Source organism: Trachurus japonicus, chromosome 12 (assembly GCF_045865225.1).
Source record: "Trachurus japonicus isolate A0001 chromosome 12, Traja_1.0".
In the NCBI taxonomy this organism is placed as follows: domain Eukaryota; kingdom Metazoa; phylum Chordata; class Actinopteri; order Carangiformes; family Carangidae; genus Trachurus; species Trachurus japonicus.
The window spans coordinates 30,770,022-30,791,957 of NC_140918.1; the positions used below are offsets into that span (position 1 = coordinate 30,770,022).

The 21,936-nt window shown below is 39.3% G+C and overlaps 1 protein-coding gene across 9 annotated transcripts in view; it reads right to left on the reverse strand.

The window, feature by feature from the left end:
• Positions 1-21,936, reverse strand: part of tcf4 (transcription factor 4) — a 217,779-nt gene that overhangs the window by 115,231 nt on the left and 80,612 nt on the right. For all 9 annotated transcript variants that reach the window (XM_085794234.1, XM_085794230.1, XM_085794229.1 and 6 more), the window contains one exon: positions 4,823-4,881. In XM_085794234.1, the coding sequence (XP_085650360.1) occupies positions 4,823-4,881 (59 nt within the window). The remainder of the gene's footprint in view (positions 1-4,822; positions 4,882-21,936) is intronic.

Sequence of the window (21,936 nt, forward strand, 5' to 3'; positions counted from 1 at the left end):
TGGTGGAGGACATGTGCAGACCTGTGGTTGCTATTGAGGATATAAACAAAATCACAAGGGATACTTTTAAATCTCTTCTACTATAAAATATAAAAAGTGGATCTAAAATGTGGAAGCAAAACCTAAATTACCTTAAAAGTCCAATGTTTGAAATGTATTTGGTTTGGTCAGAGATTAGTGGAATAAACTGGGGTCACTGGAAATCTTCCTGCTGTTAGAGTGAGCTCATCCTCCCCTCTAAGTGTTTCTCTCTCTCTCTCTCTCTCTCACTCTCTTTCACTAACAGCCGAGGATGAAGCCAGAGGATTTTGGACTTCAGCCCAGCATGTAAATTTATCTGCCATTTCCAAACAATTTCCATCAGGAGCCATTCAGACTGTGTAGCAGGATAATTTGACAGCAGCCCAGTAGGAAAATGGCCAGTGAGGCAGTAATGTATGATTTATTTCATATTTTTGTCCTCTATGGTCTGCTGTAGTTTCATACAAAGGCCACAGCTGGATATGAGAGGTGGTTATAAATAAAAGATCAGCGAGTCCCTCATAATGGATGGATGGAAGGAAGGATGGATGGATGGATAGTTGAGAGAGTGTTCAGTTCAACAAATAGACTGCCAAATGAATTGAGTAAATGCACGAAAGTGAACGGATGAGTGTTCAGATGGAGAGATTTGTCAGGATGACTTGAACAAGACATTGACAACAACAAATGTGTGAATGAATGAGGGGTCAGATGGAGAAGGAGACACGAGCAAAGCACCTGACATGGAGGAACAATGGAACTAATGAATGAATGAATGGAGGTAAAGATGGACAGATGGATAAACCACCTCATGAATGAATGAAGTGTCATGAATGAGTGATCAGATACATGGTTGAAGATGGAGAATAATAAAGGAACAAATGAGAAGATATGAGTGAAAGAGTATGTGATAGAATGAATGAGCAAGCAGATGAACCAATGGATGACTGAGCACTTCAAATGAATTTGAACAAACTTCCACATGGAAGTACAGATAAATGAAGAAATGAATGACTGAGTGATCAAGTGGGCCTCTAACCTGGTAAAACCACGCTGAAGTAAATGAATGAATGGCCTGCAATGGATGGATGGATGGATAATAAATAAATCAATTTCAACTGACTGAATAAAAACAGAGTGGTGATGGTGAATGAGTGAGTGACTCTATAGAGGCCCAGTTCAAACTCACTGATGTTATGAAGAGTGTTCCACTACAACTGACATATTCAGCATGGGGAACATATGACCAGTGTGTGTGTGTGTGTGTGTGTGTGTGTGTGTATTCACAAGACTGTCAGGGTGAAATCATGTCCTCATGACAGAAAAGAAGATCAAAACTAAAAGACATGAAGGTCTTTTTTACTCCTCAGGTCCAAAATCTACCAGAGGACCTTCAGGTGCCACAAATGGATTTTTGCTTCTTTTTATTTTCTTTTACTCTACTTTATTTCCCTCGTTCACAAGGCGTTCTCCATCATGTGTGGTTTGATTGTCCTTGTTGGCAGAGACTACTGGACAGAACCTCTTCAACTACAACACATCAAGTGTTTTGTTAAAACAAGGAACGAGAAAAAAAACGATCTGCTTGCGTGCAATTAAAATTCAAAGGGGTCCACTTCTTCTTTATGCTCAACTCCAACAGATAACAAATAGACCAATCCATTTTTATAATACACTCTCAACAACTGAACAGCTTTACCACCTCCTTTTCTCTCTTTCCCTCTTCAATCAACCCCTCGTCTCTCACTGTGTTTCTGTGCCGGTTCCAGTTACAACACACATACCCCATCATACCATAGTCATTTATTAGAATTTATACAATATGATATGGGTCTATCAGGGTTCCTACAGCTTAAGCCAAGTTAAACTTAAGACTATTTAAGACTTTTTTAAAGCCACTTGAAATTAAATTTAAGACTGACTTCATAATAAACACAAATGCAGAAAAAACACATCAATTACATAGGGTTAGGGACAATTTTACCCACTTTCCTATGTGATCCAAGGTAAAGTGACTGCTACATGAACATTGGATTGTGTCTCTTTCCAGCTATCCTTTCAAAATAAATGCATAAGAAGTCCGGAAAAAAAAAACACTGACTTGGGAGCTGGTGGCGGTGAGAAATTTAGCATTGACGGCCGCCACTAACTTCTCTATGTCGAAATGTTACCAATTATTTTGAGATTTGAGACTAATTACAACCATAAAATACAACTTACCATGTGTTAACATTTTTAAGACTTTTGAAAAATTGCCAATTAAGGCCTTGTTTTTAGATTAATGAATTCAATGCCTTTTAAGACTTTTTAAGGATCCGTAAGAACCCTGGTCTATGTCTATGTATATCAGTCTATCAATCAGCAGTTGTAAGTACATGTTTAATACCGCATCAAAGAAACAATCAAAGTGATCAAATTGGAATATGTGTTTTCATTTAATGTTAAAAAACTATTAAAGGAGAATTATGATGGTTGAAAAGTTCTGCTGCAATTCTGAAAGCCAAAACTTCTATACATCTGAATACATTCTACTGTAATTTCCCTCAGTGAATAATCAGCTTTCATCTGATATGGAACTCAAACATCCAGCAGCTTCACATGCATCACGATCTGTAACATCTTTCAGCACAACTTTGCATTTTATGAGCTAGGAAATGCACATGCTTGATATGCTTTGATTTGATTAAATAGATGTTGGAGGCTAAAGGAAAAAAAAATGAAACCTTAACATCAGACTCCATCAACAGGTACGACAGCCTGTACTGAAACGGAACATATGTGATTTCTATCATTTCAAAAAGCGAGAGGTGGTCATCAAATTACAGTGAGCACATCAAGCTCCTCGCTGTTTAATATTCCACCGGAGAAATCAAATGCCAACATCTGTATGTGTTTTTAATCATCCACGTGTACATCTCGTTGGACGCCCGTTGTCCACCAGAACCGAGCGGATCCTACACCCAGCTGCTGTCGCCGCGCCGACAATAAACATTCCATAGATCCATAAAGTTAGAATTTAAAATCGTTTGTTTTATGAAGTTGTGAATCTGTGGTGAAGTTAGATGTCTCTCTGGAAAAAAAATAAAAAATAAAGCAGCTGTTGTTTGTATTAGTCATGAGGATGATTGACACACAAGAAGCAGAGAGCACACTATAGATTTTACTATGTGACTTGAAATAACTCCATGATGCTGCTGATGATAAAAGCACCAGATCACCAGTGTGTGTGTGTGTGTGTGTGTGTGTGTACACTTCTGTGACCACATTGAACATTGAAGGATATTAATTAAATGACATTTAATGTGATAACCACAGCCACACTGTGGGAATCAGCAGTGCAATGGATGTCAACCAACAACTTCATTTCCAAAAGAAACTGTTTACTCCTGTAATATCATTCAAAGACACAACTGATACTGTAGTTCGCTTTCTGTTCCACTTCTCTTTCACTGTAATGTTAAATCCATGTCATCCTCATCTCAATCATCAATAATCTCTGCCTGCCTTTCTCTGCTTTAAAGGGATATTTTAACATTTTGGCAAATTCACCTGATGCCATAATACCTATAGTTTTAGGAGTAGGTTCATTACCTTTAATTGTCAGTGCAAGCTGTTTTCGGATCAGGGGGGCAGAGACGAGAGCTGCTCAGTAGTTCCATGTTTCCCTCATCAAACTAAATACACAATCCAACAACTCCGAAATACTCTCATGGACAAGTTGTGACTTACACATTCAGCACGCTATGAAATAATCATGTATAATTATGTAACATTACGACACATGTAGCAAATACTCGGAATTTGCCTAGAAAATTACTCTGTCTGGTAACGTTCTGTTATTATCTCATAGCGTGGTGAATGTGCAGGTCACAACTTGTCCACCAGAGCGTTTTGGAGTTGTTGGATTGTGTATTTGATGAGTTTGATGAGGGAAAAGTGAAAATACTGCGCGCCGTGCAGAGCTCACGTTTCTGCCCTGCCAATCTAAAAGCAGCTTGCAACAACAATATAAGGTAATGTGTAGGGTTTAATGTATATGGTTTCTTGTTGTCATTTTCATTTGTTTTACCCTTTTATTTTATTCTATTTTATTTTATAACCACTGTACATTGGAGTATCTTACATACTTTCTCGTAAGTTTTTGTTGAATTGTCTTGTCTTTTTCGTGTTGTTATGTATGTTTAAATGTACTGGTTTTAAATGTGGACCCCAGGAAGACTAGCAGTGCACAGCTAATGGGGATCCGAACAAATAAAACAAATAATGAACCTACTGCTAAGACTATAGGGATTATGGCAATAGGTGAATTTGCAAAAATGTTGAAATAGCCCTTTAACTGAGGACACCACAAGTTACCAAGCTAACAAGTTACATGCTAATTCAGACAAAGGACAGATTGCAGGCCTTTAGCCACATGCTAAATCCTACTCCATGAATGTTTAACAGAAACAGAGGTGACCTCGGTGAACTGCTGCTGCTCCCTCCTCGATGCCTCTGATTGGTTCAAGAAATTCAAGCACACCAGGGACGGGACGTCAGCATTCTTGCCTGCACAACTGTTCCCAGTTATTAACGTTAAGTCCGGTGTGAGGGATAAAGAGTCAGGTGCTTTAATCCCTCGTCTCTGTCACTAAACATCCTCTACCACTGACCTCAGATCAAACCCAGACAGCTTTCTCTCCTCTGTGCCCCTCCATCTGTTTACTGCTTTGACACACAAACACACAGAGCACAAAAGCTGCCTGCGCGACACACAGACTCTGCTTTCACAAAAAAAGAAGAAATCCACAGTGACACTGACCTGGTGGCAGTGTGGGTTGGACTCTCTGCTGTACGAGTACGAGCTCCTCTCTGTTTTACCTGCAGCAGGAGAGAGAAGAGAAGAGAGGAGAAGAGGGGTTAGATCAACACACACAACCTCTGTGCAGGGAAGACAGACATTCATTTCCTTCAGAGCCAATCAAATAACAAGGCATCCATCCATCCATCCATCCATCCATCCATCCATCCATCCATCCAATTCATTCCTTCATTTTCACTGACACAACATAATCCACTGTTACACGCACTCACTCACACTTCAAAATTATGTTTAAAGGGATAGTTCAACATTTTGGCAAATTGGCCCATTGCCATAATCCCTATAGTCATAGCAGTAGGTTCGTTACCTTTAATTGTCGGTGCAAGCTATTTTGAGAACGGCGGAGCAGAGCCGCGAGCTGCTTGGTTTCCCTCATCAAACTCATCAAATACACAATCCAACAACTCCAAAACGCTCTGGTGGACGTGGCGTTTTGGAGTTGTTGGATTGTGTATTTGATGAGTTTGATGAGGGAAACCAAGAAATTCCAGTAGCCTCCGTAGCGTAGCTCTGAGCAGCTCGCGGCTCTGCTACGAACCTACTGCTATGACTATAGCGATTATGACAATGGGGCAATTTGCCAAAATGTTGAACTATCCCTTTAAGCCATTTTTTGCCATGAGGAGGTAGAAATGTTCAAACTGACTATTGATGAATGAAGTGATTCATTTTATCATAAAAAAATATGGGATGTCTGAATTACATCAGTCTGAACTTCGGGTGATTTGTATGTCTTTATATTTCCCCTTTTATTTTCACATTCACAATTTGAGTAGGAGACATATATTATTCAGAAAACAACAGTATTCAGAGTGTGTGTGTGTGTGTTTTAGATCTCCCAGAGAAACCAAACTGACATCTGCTATCAATGCATCTGCAATGCACAGATCCATAGACAGAGAGGAAGTGGCTGTTCTATGATACAGCTTCTTTCAGGTGCAGATTTAGTGACAGAAACTACAAATGAGAGCAGATATACATTTACAGACATGTAGAGCAGAAGGACATCAGATCTGTGGTACGCCATTGTTGATGTTGTGAGATGTTTCCGTTTGGAAAGGCCTCTCTCCCTCTCTCTCTCTCTCTCTCTGCAGTGAAACTAAGATGATTGATCCAAGTCCTCCTTTCCAGATGAGAACATTCACCTCTCTCACATCTTAACTATTATACACATCAATGTGCTTCTGCTCTTTCCTACTTGTTGGCACAGTCTTGTGTTTGACCATGTGACTGCGTCGTCATCACTGGGCCTCCACAAAGTTAGGAGCTGATTTAGTTTAGTTTAGTGAACTTATGTTACTTATGTAACTGTCAATTACACAGGGGATCAAAATTACATTTCCCCAAACTCCAAATGTGCAATTAAAAATTTCAACATACATTTACCACACACATATAACATAAAAGTTGACACAGACATTAACGATAACAAAAATAAGCACAGATATACAGACAGAGGCCTATGATGTTGTGGGGAGAAAGAATAAAAGACAAGTGTAGTTATGTATATGTATGTTCATGTATTTTCATGGAATTAAAACCCATAGGAAATAAAACGTCTTGCTCACTACAGACTAAGGGCACTGTGCTGTTTTTGCTCCATTATGTTTTTTTTTTTGTCACACGAGGAGTTCAAATGCTCACGTCAATAGTAGACCAGTAAATATAAATCGTTCTTTGTACAAGTGCACAAATGTTTATCATGTGCCTGGTGTGGTGTGGAGCTGCAGCACTACACACCACAGATAGTTCTGGAAGCAGAAAACAAGCTGCACTTACTGTATCAATGCTGTAACAACCATTCCACCCTGCACAACCTCACCAGCACACTTGTCTCTACAAAATGAGTCTTTTTGTAGTTTCCTCGATATACTATAGACTGTATTTCACAGAGATGATGAAAAAGGACAAGACAAGGAAAAAAACAGAAGTATAATCTTCTGCTTTCTTTTTGCGCAGTCATTCTTTGTGTTTGCACACTGTGGTATACAGTGTTGTATCATTTTGTTTTCTTTTTGGGCAATGAATCTGATACATCAAGAAAAAAAAGGAGTGCATACATCCTGACCTTCTTTAACTGTCTTTGGTTGGACGACGTGTTTAAACATGTGTCAGAGTGAAATCAGACATCGGAGCTCTTTAAACACAGGCCAAGAATTGATCAGTGCATGACAAGAAGGTGAGGCCTCTCTGGCAGGTAACCCACCGTTGTTTTAATACTCCAACTGAGCAGGTCTGGCTGGGAAAAAAGGCGTCTGATGAATTTCGAAAATGCAGCAGCCGCTGCTGCGTATAGACAACAAAGCTAATTTCCTCTCCAGCTTCTGAACAGGCTCTCCTCTGCTGCGAGCTGCGGGACCACTCCGATGCCTATTTTTACCACACAGACCCTCTTTCTGGATAAAACCTTAAATCTTCAGCCAGTCTAAATATCAAACCTCGGTTAGTGTGTAATTACTTTGTGCGGTCGGTGCAGCCGTAGCAGATGAAATGGAGGGGTTTCATAGTGAGCGTATGTGGAGGAAAATGAAGCGTGTATGTGGTGAAGGGTTTGAATCAGGCGTGTATAGACCAGCGCTGAATACATGCCAACATGGTAGTCGATGCAGAAGAGGTTGATAATTACAGGCGTACAGAATGGGAATGTGGTCTGCTGTGTGAGTGTGTGTGTGTGTGTGTGTGTGCCTGTGTGTTTTTGTGTGTGACCGATACAGCGGCCTCGACTTCAGCTACAACTGATGCCAGCTGGACCGGTTTGGCTCATATACAAAGACTCCCACACACACACACACACACACACACTGGTGAAGATGCACACACGTACACAGTTGCATACGAGTAAATATGTACAATCTACATACATATGCTGTATAGCCCACTACACACACACACACACACACACACACACACACACACACACACACACACGTGAATGTACTTTTGCATGGAAATGAAATATATCCATGCACGAAACACTGGCACACACACGTGAACACACACAGATCCTGCAACAATTCAAAAATCTCTCACCCACTGCACAACATAAAACACACACAGGCTAAATGTTATATATGAATTTATTCTTATGATTCTCTAATTTGCTATTTACTACAATTTGATCATTTGAATCTGTCAAAAGGTTGTATTGTGCAGAAAAATGCACCAGCATTTATTATGTAATAGAAGCTAGAATATTTTCAAAAGATTTATCAATTCAATAATAATAATATTAATAATAGTGTATTATCATTACTGTTATTATTATTATTAATAATAATAATAATAATAATATTATTATGATTACATCTCTATCTATCAGAACTGCTAATAATAGCACATACAGTGTGTGTGTGTGTGTGTGTCACCTAATATCACATTAATTCAAAAATGAAAAACAAATGAGATAATATACTAATATTAATAACTGCATATGAGGCAGATCATTTTGCAACAGTAACCCATTTTTCACAGACACAGCAGCAGTCTGACTTTTATCTGAGGCCATCTGTGTCACAATACTGACACTTTTACAGAGTTTCATTTTTGGTGTGTATTTACAGTTTGATGCAATAAATAGACACATACATGACAGCCAATAAATCCAAACTGTCAATAAATCCATAAGCATATAAATTAGAAATGACTTGTATTTTAAATGTGTGTCATGTTCTTTGTAAATAAGAGAATGTTGTCAAAGTAAAAAAGAAGTGAAAATAAACCATAAGACTACATGTTGTTTATTATGCAATTTTAATTGTTAATACTGCAGTGAATCTTTTACGGTGACAACGAGCCAGAGCCAGAAGCCACTCCGAATACTAAAACATAAAGCAGTGGACTGGAGCTGAGAATGTAACAACTGTACAAGCCCAGTTCTCTCCTTCTGTCCAAAAGCACTGACCTCTTCACCTACACCGTCTCTGCAGCTGAGCTCATGTATTACACTCACAAAAAAAATCCCTGGTATTTTAATTTGGCTGTTAAAGAGAGAGCATTGAAGAAAAAAAAAAGCAGGCAGGGATGGAGCAAAGCAGGATGGGAAGGGTGAGCCACGGGATCACACAGCCTGTCACAGCACTGTGAATGGACACACACACACACACACACACACACACACACACAGGACAGCATCTCTCGTCTTAATCTCTTAGAGACATATAGAAAACAGGACAACTGCAACTAGAATGAGAAACGACCAAATCTGACTTTCATCATATTAAAATTTTAAGATACAGAATGTATTCATCAGCTGAGCTTTCTCACACAGCGCTCTCCAACTGAGTCACAGCAAAACCTCTTCCTGGCTCTTCTGTCTCCATGTCCTCCCTCCAACTCTACTAAATACAAGTATTTGATCTGGATTTGTCAACCTCAGGACATAAATTCAGGAGCAGGTTTTTGATCTGATCTTGGATTCATTTTACCTGACAGTAATTCTAGTGTCTCATAGCGTGAGTCAAGCTGCTGCTGCTGCTGCTGCTGTTGGGTTCTGCATGGAAAACAATAGGAGCAGCAGTTTTGACAAATTTACAATCTTTTCTTAAATCCTGGCTGTCTCACGAAACTTAAAGTATTGTTCAAGTGCTTCAAATGAAAGTTTATTCAGGTGTGTTCTTCAGAACGATGAAAGAACCTGACTGTTCCTACGAAGGATCTCATCAAACCGCCCGGTGCAGCCATTTTCCAAAAGGTTCATTTGATCAGAGGACACTTGGAGAAGGTGTCAGGCTTTACAGACTTCAAACATGCAATTTTGAAACACTTAGAAAACCTTATTTATAAATCAAATAACTTCTTCCTGAATTTTTGCAGTTTCTGCAAAACCTTGAGTTTTAAACTGTCATTGGTTTGAAGGTGTGTTCTCCTTGAACACAAACAGGACCTCATCTGCAAAGATGTAAAAAAAAAAAATGGTAATCAACCCTGAAATCTTGTCACTTCACTAATTTGTTGATCAGAGGTTGAACTGAAAATCTTGTTCATTTTCAAGGAAAAATACCAAAACATTTTCTCATTACAACTAAAACCTGAGAGCTCCTGTGATTTTCTGTTTGATGTTGTCATTTACTGAGATGTTTGAGGGTTTTGGACTGTTGGTGGAACAAAATGTAGAAAATCAGAGCTCTAAGCTTGTCATGGATATTTTTTATATGTCAATGCAACCAAATATGTGTAACCAGTTTGAATCAGACAGGAACACTGCTGCTGTCACCTTGTGATATCTGTGTCGAAATCTTCCCTTTTCATTTCTACCCTCAGCCGTCAGACCAAAGCAAAGAAGCCTAAAAAAAAAAAAAATCTAAAAACAAACACTGGACTGTCTCAAATCTCAAAAGAAGTCCAAGAAAAGACACTTTTATAACCTCAACTCTATTTCTGCCAATGTCTACATTTTTGTGAGGAACCCCGCGGTGACATTTTTTCCCAGACGACGAACCTAAACAGGCTCAGTGGCTGTGAAAAGGACCCCCGGATGAACCGCCGCTTGTTAGAGTGTGCTGGCTGCAGAGGTACAAAAGGTGGAGGAGGGGAGGTCAGCCCACTCCGCTCTACAAAGCCCATAGAGAAGTCGGTGAGCCAGGAGGATGAAATCTCTGCTAATCCACAGAGCCAAGAGACAGAGAGGAAACACAAATCAGCTCCATTACAAGCTGAGAGCTCACAGGAGCCTCGACGCTCCGCTTGACTGTTATTATTAGACTACTTATTAAAAGGCCCTTAACTTCCTCTCATCAGCCCACTGCTGAATCTGCACCCTGGAAAAAACATGTTTTCTAACTGATTTAAAGGGTTGGATTAGACAGGAGGTGAAATACTGATCTAATACTGTGGTATAAATATGGACCAGATTTAAATATACTGTAGTTTAACAGGTGGAAATGAAAAATAGGTTGAGTTTCCAGATATTTTAGGTTGGCCATAAGGATTAACAGCCATCACCAGCCAGGTTCCTCACTTTTAAATGAATATATAACATTTTAAATTCTCCTTAACATTCATCATCACTACTAAAATACTAAAATGACCATGTCCATCAACAGCTAAAATCCACAGACAAAAGCCAGACTAACCAGTGGGACAAAAAATCTAATGGAAAAGCAGCTGTATCTCAACATGCGCTCATTTTTTCCCTCACTTGCTCTCCCAGTAACTTCCTGCTCATGCTTTACAGGGGGTTGATATAATAGAAGCTCCATTGTCTTCATATTATTACAGTGTGTTAACATGACAAAATCAAGGTGCCACTCCTGATCAGTGCAGTAATAATAAAATAAGACAATAATAATAATAAAAAAAATAAAATAAAAAAAGACACAGGTAAGGCATGTAAAACACACAGTAATGAAATAGAATAAAAATGAAGGGGCAGTTGTATGTGGGACATCACTGCACATGAGGAAGAGGAGGTAGCAGCAGAATTATTGGTTGTTAAGTGTCCTCATGGTCCAGAGAGACAAACTTAGGTAACAGTTCATCACATGTGAATCAGCATCTCATCATGAATAAAAACAGACTCTATAACTATAAATGCAGTTTTATGATACAAAAAAGATGCTAATTTCACTTTTCTTTGTAAAGAAAAAAAAAATCACAGAGGACATTCACACAATTATCAGACCTATTTGTGGATGACTTCAGTCTGACACTGACTCTTTCAAACCTCATTCAGAATCTCAGCAGTAGGAGGATTTTAAGTGAAACCAGGACTATTCAGAGCTCATTTTGGAGGTGTGTGGTTTTCAAGACAGCATCAACCTCTCCTTTTGTTCCTCCCCTTATTTTTGTTCTTCCATCATGATTTAAGCCAGACTTGTTCTCATAACCTGGGATTTACACTAGACTGCCATCAGCATTATTCTACCTGCAGCTACTGTAACTCCACTCCAGGACAATGATGTCTGTCCCTGTGAAGACATTTCATTCATGTCAAGTGTAAAAATACACCAGAAGACACATGTGCTCTGTGTCTGGGTTTCCTCCAATCAAGTGAACAAACACACCCAGCTACATAAACCTGCTGTGTGTCTGTGTGTCTCAGTGAAGACACTGTCTCAGTCCACATCAAGTCTCTTCATTTCACATGTCGCACCACAAGTTTCTGTAAAGGTCAATAATGATATTTGACCTTTTGTGCAGATTTTAACAAAACGGACACTCTCCACAACACAACACACACAATGCATGATCCAAACCCACAGACACCCCAATCGTGTCTGTGCATATCTGTCTATGTGTGTGTGTGTGTGTGTGTGTGTGTGTGTGTGTGCAGTTTTCTTTCCCTACTCTGCTGCAACATCAGCGTTTTATTGTTGTTTCTTTTCCATTTTCCATCTCTGATTTTTGTCCATTTTCATCACAGGACACTTAGAGATGGTTCCACTTTCACTTTGGATCACTTTTTTATTTCAAATAACTCATCAAATCCTCCATCACCTGCCTTTACAGACATAGAAAAACCATTGACTCAGGTGGTTGTGTGTCCATTCTGTGCATCATTGCTACAGTACAGTAAGAACTTTTGTTGTTATCTATTAACTCTAGTGTTCAGCCTGAGCCAATTAGATGTGACTCCCCCTATGATGAAACATGAAACACAATGAGGAGTGTGACTGTACTGAGATCAGGCTCTGACACCACACCCTGTGTCCCTTGCATTAGATTACTAACTAGGTCACTGACACATTTCATTAACATACAGGACAAATGGTTTGTTTTTAAGAAAGTAAAGAAAGAGGAGGGAACTTCCTTCCTCAGGAATATCTTCTGTTATACAAGGCAATGCTGCATTTTCTTCTTCATTAATTAGCTCTTCCATGTTAATGTTAATCTTAATTAGTTTAATAAAGTTTCATTAACTGCAACACAACAACAAAGTGATTACATCAGTAACTGCAACCTCAACACACAGAGCTAGAGTACAGTTCATTAGCTGCTCACATCAGTTATCAGAAGAAGTTAAGAGAAGAAAAGAGAAGAAAAGAGGGGGAGAGGAGAGGAGAGGAGAGGAGAGGAGAGGAGAGGAGAGGAGAGGAGAGGAGAGGAGAGGAGAAGGAGTAAAGATAGAAAACAAGAGTGAGGAGAAGGAGATTGAGGAGAGGACAAGACAAGAAGAGCACAAGAGACAGGAGAAAGAAGGAAGAAGAGACAGAATGAGAGGACGATGTGGGAGGGTTAAAGATAATCAAAAGTTTAATTCAAACTTTAAGTACAATTATTTGGTTTTACTGATTTTAACAAAACACAGGAAGGAAACACAAAATGATCATCTCTGTATTTAATGTATTTTAATGTGTTTGTTCTGTGAATCAGTGTTCCATTGTTTCCATAATAATTTCATTAGTTTGACTTGTGTGTTTTATAAATTTGCTCCGCCTTTATCTGTAATTTTTCACAATTAAATTAGATTCAATTGTTATTAGATTATGAATAGGTTTTGTCTTTGTTTTATCTGTATTCTCTTTTATTCATATTGACCATTAGGAGAAAATGAAGGAGGGACTTCCTATAGGAGCAACAGGGCAGCTCAAATCTACTCATTTATATGTTTTAAGTCTTATTTCATTTCTCCCTTAGTTCATTACTTGGTATTTATTTCATCATAGCAAATTATAAATAGACTCATTAAAGATAAAAAGAAAGGCGGCATGTGTGTTTCTTTGTTCCTGCATCACATTTGACACCTATCACTTCCTGCTTGTTATTCAGAAGGAAAAGGCAGGAACAACGAGATGGAGTTGTCGAAGATCTCGCTGTCAATGTCTAGACTCTTTATTCAGAGGCTGAGAGACACGTCGAGTTTTGTTGTGCGCGTGAAAGGAAACACTCAGGCGACGTGATATCCTCTGACATCCATAAAATGAGTCAATTTTAATAAACTATGTGACTAATAGTGCGATTTGACGAGGACGGCAAAATGATGAGAGGGAAGAAAGAGAGGAGTGAGAAGAGAAAGAGCGATGGGGAGGGGGGAGGAAGATAGATAGAGGAAGGGTTAAACTCCCTCTTCCTGCATGCTGTGTGTTATTGTGTGTGTGTGTGTGTGTGTGTGTGTGTGTGTGGGGAGGAGGGGTGGTGGTGGTGGTGGTGGTGGTGGGGGGGGGACTGTGCAGACATGAATCATTCTGAGTGATTCAAGCGTTTCCATGACACCATCGGGCATCGGTCCAGAAGTTTCTACAAAGTCTGAAAGGTACCAACACACACACGCACGCACACACACACATACACACACACACAATAACAGAGAGTCTGAAGTGATCCTGCCAGCGCTGAATTTGAAATAATCTATATATTTATTCATGCCGTTGTCTTCACATGCAAAGCGTAACATTTTTTGGGATCAACATTAATTTAACAGACGATGGTCGATGAGTAACTGCCCCCCCCCTCCTCTTCCCCTCCCTCCTTCAAACCCAGCAGGCATTTATTTCTTGGCACCGGAGTGAGTGAATACATCTAACAACAGATGAACGTATACGAGCGACGGGGACGACTCCAGAGACGCAGCATCCAGCTCACATCTGTTGGCTTCCACCGTCAGCCGCATCACACCGACTGGACCGCAAGCCACAAGTCGGATTCTCTTTCATTTTTATACACAAGAATTTGAAATAATTTCAATTATCTTTAAAATCAAACACATCAGTGTTTATCCAAAACTATCAATGCTCGTGAATAAGTTCAAACTGTGAAAATGAATTGCAAACATACAGTGAATACTCTAACAGAGCATCTGGTTAGTTAATCTAATGACTGGTTTGGACCAGCTCCTCCAAATCTAAGAACAGATATTTTCTTTTTTTTTAATCAAAAAAACTATAAGAAAAGCAAGACAGGTTTATTTATACTGCACATTATTATACACAGGCTATTCAGTGTGTTTAATGCAGTGTTTTTCAACCTTGGGGTCGGGACCCCACGTGGGGTCGCCTGGAATTCAAATGGGGTCGCCAGAAATGTCTAGTAATTGATAAAAAAAAGACTGATAAAAATATTTTTTTACTAATTATTATTCTTTTTAAAATCATCATTAAAAACACCACAGACAATCTTAAACAACTGTATTCTATACTTTCACATTCTCAAATATGAATCGAGTTCAAATAAAATGCAACATATAAAATCTGAGCTGGCGCATCTCGATTGACGGGGGTCGCCAGAAATTTGTGATGTCAAAATGGGGTAATGAGCCAAAAAAGGTTGGGAACAGCTGGTTTAATGTCTTCATTTAGGTATTATAAATATTCACATTCAACCAAACATATGTAAATTACAGCTTGTGGAAACGTTTTTGTAAAAGGAGAAATAAAGTTTCCTTTTGTTTTATTTATTTATTAACTTAGTTTAAACTTACTTTTACTGACAGTCAACAGGGCTATCATTGTGTCTATGATATCAAATACTGTATGACTTTCACACCTTTGGATTCTCTGGTAAAAATCCCAGGAGAAGGACCCCGACCCTCTGGATGACTTACATTGGACAAGTGTAAAATTCTAGTTGGAAATGAAAATGAGGTTGACAGGAAACAGTGCTCTGTAACTGACAGTGATGGGAAGTAGACACTAGGATATTCTGTGTCATGTTGGTTTAGACACCCTAAATTAATTTGATTTTGGTCATCCAAATATAAACCATTAAGCAAAAGTGAATGGATCATTGGGCTCATAAAAGACATAATCTATATTGATTTGGTCTTAGAACAGAGTGCAGATGTGTGTGAAGTCAGCAAACTGTGGAAAAAGTGTTGAACCATCTGAAGAGATCTTGTTTGTGATTTAAAAAGTTTTATATCGTAGTAGATTTTTAAGAACAATACACACATTGTGTCCATCCCACATAACTGAACAAAAACCTGTTTGAACGGTGAAACAGCATTTGTCACAAAAGAACGTCTACAACACAAACTCTCAAAGCTGAACAAAATAATCCGAATCCTAAGACAACACCTGGGAAGAGACAACAACAGGATAGAGACAAAGACACAAGTCAGGCCATTTCAACTCATCTAACCACGGAAACACCTACTAATTTACACTGCTAATGGTGCTAATGCTAATGTAGCTACATGGGCACATCAACTGCATCTGCAGATTTGATTTAGATTCGGAGCAGTTTTGGAATATGGGGTGAATTACTGTCAAAGCGACAACTAGGTTTACGATTAGATTGGGGGGTCTCTCCAAAATGGCCTCCATATCTTCTCGTTCACTTCTCCCTAAACAACAAAGAGTACATTTGCTCTTCACTGAGTAGGCTCGTGCATTGGGATTACTGGTAACTATATGAATTCAACTAGAATCTGTTAAACAAACAAAAAATAAATGAATAAAATAAATAAATTAAAAAAAAGAAAATTAAAACAACATCTGCTGTATACATTGAATAGTTGTTTTCAGTTTGGTGGCCATAAATAGAAAAACTTGATCACAGATAAATGTAAAGTTTGTAATAGAAAAGAAAATCCTACATTTACCTACATGAATCAGAGACAACTGAGTTTGTTTGGTTGCTGCAAGTGGATTAAAATTCAGCAGCAGCCATGACACTTGTTCCCTGCTCATGTGAATGAGACCCAAAGAACAGTCCCCCCCTCCCTCATTACCAAACAGCCTTCATTATCCAGCACCCCCCATTCCCATCACACACACACACACACACACACTCATTCACCCCTCCTCCACCCTGGAACCAATAGACAAACAACACAAACAACAATGAGGCAACAAACAGGGCGACCATCAAACCCTCCAAAAAGCAGGACTTCCTCAGGAGAACTATATTTCAAATGACTACTCTAAAGCAGTGGGGTGTGTTTATGGTACTGTAAAAAATAAAATAAAATAAATAAATAAAATTTAAAAAATAAATAATAATAATCAGAGTTCTTGATATCTCTGTAAAGATGAAAACTAAGTGGAATTCTATTTGACTTAAATTTGAAAATTTTCTTCCACGAGGCTTCATTTTCGTGAAGAAAAATGTCGCCAATTTGCAGCACACAGTGTGTATGTGGCGCGAGTGTATCGGTGTGCGTTTTTCTATATGTGTGTGCGAGTGTGTGTGTTGGTCTCAGACAAAACAGGGCTGCTGAAATGCGGCAGGCACTGCAGATTTTTGTTGGCTGGCTGACAGCGTCAAGCCAGTGCCAAGCCCCAACGGCGGAAACGACTAAAAGACGCATAAGGCTGGCATTAAAGCCCGAAATCTTCTCTCCCCCTCCATCCCTCCTTCTCTTTTCTCCTTCTCTTTTTTCGCTCCGTGGCACGACGTTTACTTTGGTCGGGGTCTGACTCGATTTGGCAACATTCACATCCATCCGTGAATTTATCAATCTGTCTTTATTTCGCTCTGATCTGATGGGGGGGGTGGGGGGGAGTAGAAAACATGGCACCTGAAACACTGCAGGAGGTTTAGGTAGACTGCCGCGTTGACGTGGATTTCTTTTTCCTTTTTTCTTTTTTTTTTTGGCCATCACCTTGTTTCGTGCTCCAGTTTAACCCCCCATCCTCCTTCCATAAGTGTCGCTGAATGAGAATTTCGGAGGATTTGATTCTTTCCAGGGTTTATATTTTCCTCCCCGCCATATCTGCTGCCTTTGTCTTAAGGATTTCGGGCAGCACTTCCACAAATACCTCGGACACAATAGCATCTGGAGTTACATCCATGAGGCACTGAGCCCATGTTCCTAAAACCTAAAACAAATGAAGAAAACAACGTACTCCAATTATGCTCCAGAGACAATAAAACACACCAAAAAGAAAAAAAAAATCTCCTGTAAAACATTCAGGATTACATATAACTACAAGCCTGTTTCTGTGTTTGGAGTCCATTATTGATGGAACAATATTTAGCTGCAGAGAAAGAAAGGCTGGGTGCTCCAGTCGTAGCTGTAAATTGTGTTTGGGTATTGTTGGGCAGACAGATGACGAGTGCTAATGTTGAATTAAAAAGGTTCTTAGAGGTGGATTTAACACGTTTCTTCTTGTCTTCGGGGTTGAGATGGTAGGTGAATGTCGCGGGGAGACAAAGAGCCAGTAAGAACAAGAGAAAAGGTGTGAAATTCTGAATTAGCAGCACAATATGGAAGTAATAAAGTGCAGGACAATGAGCAGTGAGAGCTACGTGGCAGAGTGTTGTTCACTGACACTTACTGACTAAATAAAGACAATGTTCAGGCTCACAAGGTTTTTATGTGTCAAACTGGAACAGGCTGGGAAATAAGTGAATGTTTAACACCTACAAAGCTCATTTTATGATGTAAAAATAGATACAGCCTTTGCGCTTCCTTTTTATTTTTCTTTAGGGAAACAGTCTTACTTTCAATCCAATGAAAGAATCATTGTAGAATATTATCTATATTCTTTTTTTGTGTGCAATTTCCTTTATTCCAGGCTTTTATTTTCTACAAATACTGTATCTGCATATGAATATTGATGAGGGTGTCAGTGTGTCAAGGAAATAAGAATCAAGATGATTTGACATTCTGAGCAAAAATGATTATTATATGATATTATTATTAGTAGTAGTAGTAGTAGGCTAGTAGTAGTAGTAGTAGTATTCATATTTGGGGTAATCATGTTATTAAAGGAATAACGTAAGGGAAGCAGGAAGATGCATGTAGTATGGTGGAGCCAGTATTAGCTGTATAAGCTCTGCCTTTAGCTTATATTTGATTATATTTGTGAATCAGCATCATCAAAAGTCATGTTTTAGTGATTAGCAGTTCCTTAGCATGTTGCAGCACAACCACAGATATACAGACAATCATTGGATGACTTTTGACATTTAAGAAAACTTCTGAACATGGCTAATGGAGCCAATGATGCTAACACGGGAGCTAACATGGCTAATGAAGTCAAGGGAACAACCATTTTAAGAGCTAGCAAATCTACAAAAGCTACAAGAACTCATTTAAAGTGGTAAAAGGTGCCTTTACACATGATAAAAATGACTTATGACTACTTTTCAACATTTTTTATTTATTTACGAGGTCTGAGTAGAAACTGTGAGTGTTTTTCCTGCCTTGTTCTACCTCTCTGTGGGAGCACAGGGGGAGGAGGGGGCAACCCCGGAGAGATGGATGATGGGTCAGGTGCTGTCAGACTGGAGGGGTCATGGGTCAAAGGATCCTGGGGTTCAGCACCACACTGATCTTTTCCTGTCACTGTCATGTCTGTCTGTCTCTGATTATTTCTGTTCTACTCATCTTCTTCCTCGAGTCTTCTGCTACAACTATTTCTCCCCTTCACTCCCTTTGTTCATACATTTCCTCCTGACATGATTCTGTTTTAATTAATTAATTAAATTATTTTTAATTGTACTTACATCATCTCCATTTTACATGTTGTTTCTTCCTTCCTTTGCTGTATGACTAGGGGGGCAGTTGTGACACAACCTTTTGTTTTTCTACTGTAGCATAGATTATTGATTAAAAATTGTTTGATGCTAGGAATCAGGTCATGAACTGTCATCCTGTGTTGGAAATAAATGATCTCACTGCTTTATTTGTTACCTAGTATGCAGTCCTGGACCTGGACTGTATAGATAGGGTCTTCGTATTGCCTGGTCACTGTTGAAAATGTTTATTTATGTAGCAGCATCTTGATGTTTAAGATCATGACCTCCTGAGTACAAAATAAAATCCACTTCTCTGTATCATCACATTTTCTCCTCCCCCATTCTTCTCCATCTCCATCTTTTCCATCAGTGACAGACCTATTCCTCCTTTTCCCACCCTATCTCCCAACTTAATACCTGTATTTAGACAAATGTGATGGTGTTTGAACACCTGGACGGCTTTAATATGAGGGGTAACCTGTAGCTGTAGATGTGGGAGCCACATCACATCGCTGATATGCTCTGTGTGATTTCAGTCCGACCACCTGGCTGCAGAATAATGACATATCTGCTCCCACACACTGCTCAGGAGCTGGTGATCAGAGCAGCTCCATCGCAGCAGGGCAGACCCAACCTGACATCACATGGTGCGGGAAGAAGGGAGGAGGGTGGAAACAGACAGACAGCCAGAGAAAGGAAGGGGATGGAGGAGGGAGGAGAGACGAGCCGTCTGAGCACCTACATAGGAACTCAGAGACTGCTGACACCTGCTTTCTTCAACAAACTGTGCCTAAACAAAAATTATAAAAGTTAATACCCACACCAGCTATAACAATGATAGAGTTCCATTAGGCTTTATTACTATTCACTCCCCATGAGTCAGAAATTATAATCAGTAGCAAACGGCTCTTATCAGCTCAGAGGCTAAAAAAGAACATGTCATCATTTCATTGGCACCTGCAGAGGCAAATTAACAAAAAGTATAGGAATAATAAAATGTATAATTGGCTAAGACCTTTTTTCTAATTACTGTTTGAGGATGCAATAATGAACTTAACCTTTAACTTAACTTCTCATGTGGATCAAATAATTATTATATGATTTAAGATATATCACGTTGTATAGCTGTGTTGATCACACATACTTTTCACCATCTGCCCCACCAACATCCAGATGACCTCCCCCCTCTTAATCCTGTCTACAAAGCTCTAATTGGGCGATTGTTTCACACAACGTCAGAGCTTTCTGTGTTGCTGGAAACATTGAAAATATTCAGAACATCCTTTCATTCCTTTTCTTTTTTTGACAGTGAGAGCTGACCCACCTGACTGACCCCACCCTCTGAGGTGGAGCGGGATTTGAACCGGTCACCTTTGACAGATCTGGGGGCAGCTTAACTCTTAACAGCATGGTTTTTCAGTTCTTTGTCAGCTCTGCTTCCATTCAGTGTGTGCCAGCAGAGACCCTGCCTGCTGTTTTCACATGGCATTGCCCAGGAAGCGTGGGAAAAAAGGGAAAAGCTACCACTTTACCCTCGTCTGCTACCACGGAAACCAACCAACGGTCAGGACATTAAGATGGTGATAGACAGGGAAAGTTTTTCTTTCAGGTTCTCTGCTCTCCACACCCCTCTTCTCCTGGAGCTCTGTCTTCATTTGTTTGCCGTCTGCTCCTCCTACACCTACAGTCCTCCAACCTAAATGGCCATATGAGTCATATGACCCCATCCTTTGATAGAAGCCGTAGGAGTGTAACGGCTGACCTGTGTAGTCATAGTAACAACAGTTTTAGGTACAAAAACTACTTGGTTAGGTTTAAGAAAATATTTCGCTTTGGGTTAAGTTAGTGCTCTCTAAAGGTTTGGACCTTCATAGTCATTTATGTTTCCTGGAGGTAGGTCTTCGCTTGGAGTTGGTTATGATGAGTAACGCATTTATTCATTATGTTTTGACCATTATTCTTCATAATCTTGATGTACACCATATAATAATACCAATCTGTGTCCAATGGATTTATTTAGGTGTGAAAATAAAGATTTTTTTTTTGTGCATGTGTGTTTGTATTATATTGACATGATTTTACCTCTTAGACATGCCCATTATCTTACAAATCAAATCAAACCAGAAAATGTCTGATGGTGAGATACATTGATTTTTAGTGAACTCATTGATTAATAGATGCCTATTCATTCCATCATATGAAAAGTGAAATCATACAACTCTTCTCTGATGACAATTAACCATAAGAGGACATCAAAATGGCACCAATCAATCAATCAATCAATCAATCAATCAATCAATCAATCAATCAATCAATCAATCAATCAATCAATCAATCAATCAATCAATCAATCAATCAATCCATGTGTTACATCTGCTACTGATAGATCCTTGTATGGAAATACCTCCATTTTCCATTATTCGTGTGTTGAAATGGATCTTAAGCCAGCGCCCCGTCTCCTATAATTATACTGTGTGTGTGTGTGTGTGTGTGTGTGTGTGTGTGTGTGTGTGTGGTAGGGGGAGCAGGTGATTGGTTGGCAACAGCTGGAGAGAAAAAGGAGAACACAGCTGCAGGGTGAGAGGAGAGGACTGGAGAGGAGAGAAGAGGAGAGGAGAGGAGAGGTTTCAAAGTCCCTTTATTAACCACTACAAGGAGAAACTACACCACTGTCATATTGAAACAAGAGACTGGAACAAAAAACAACCAACAAA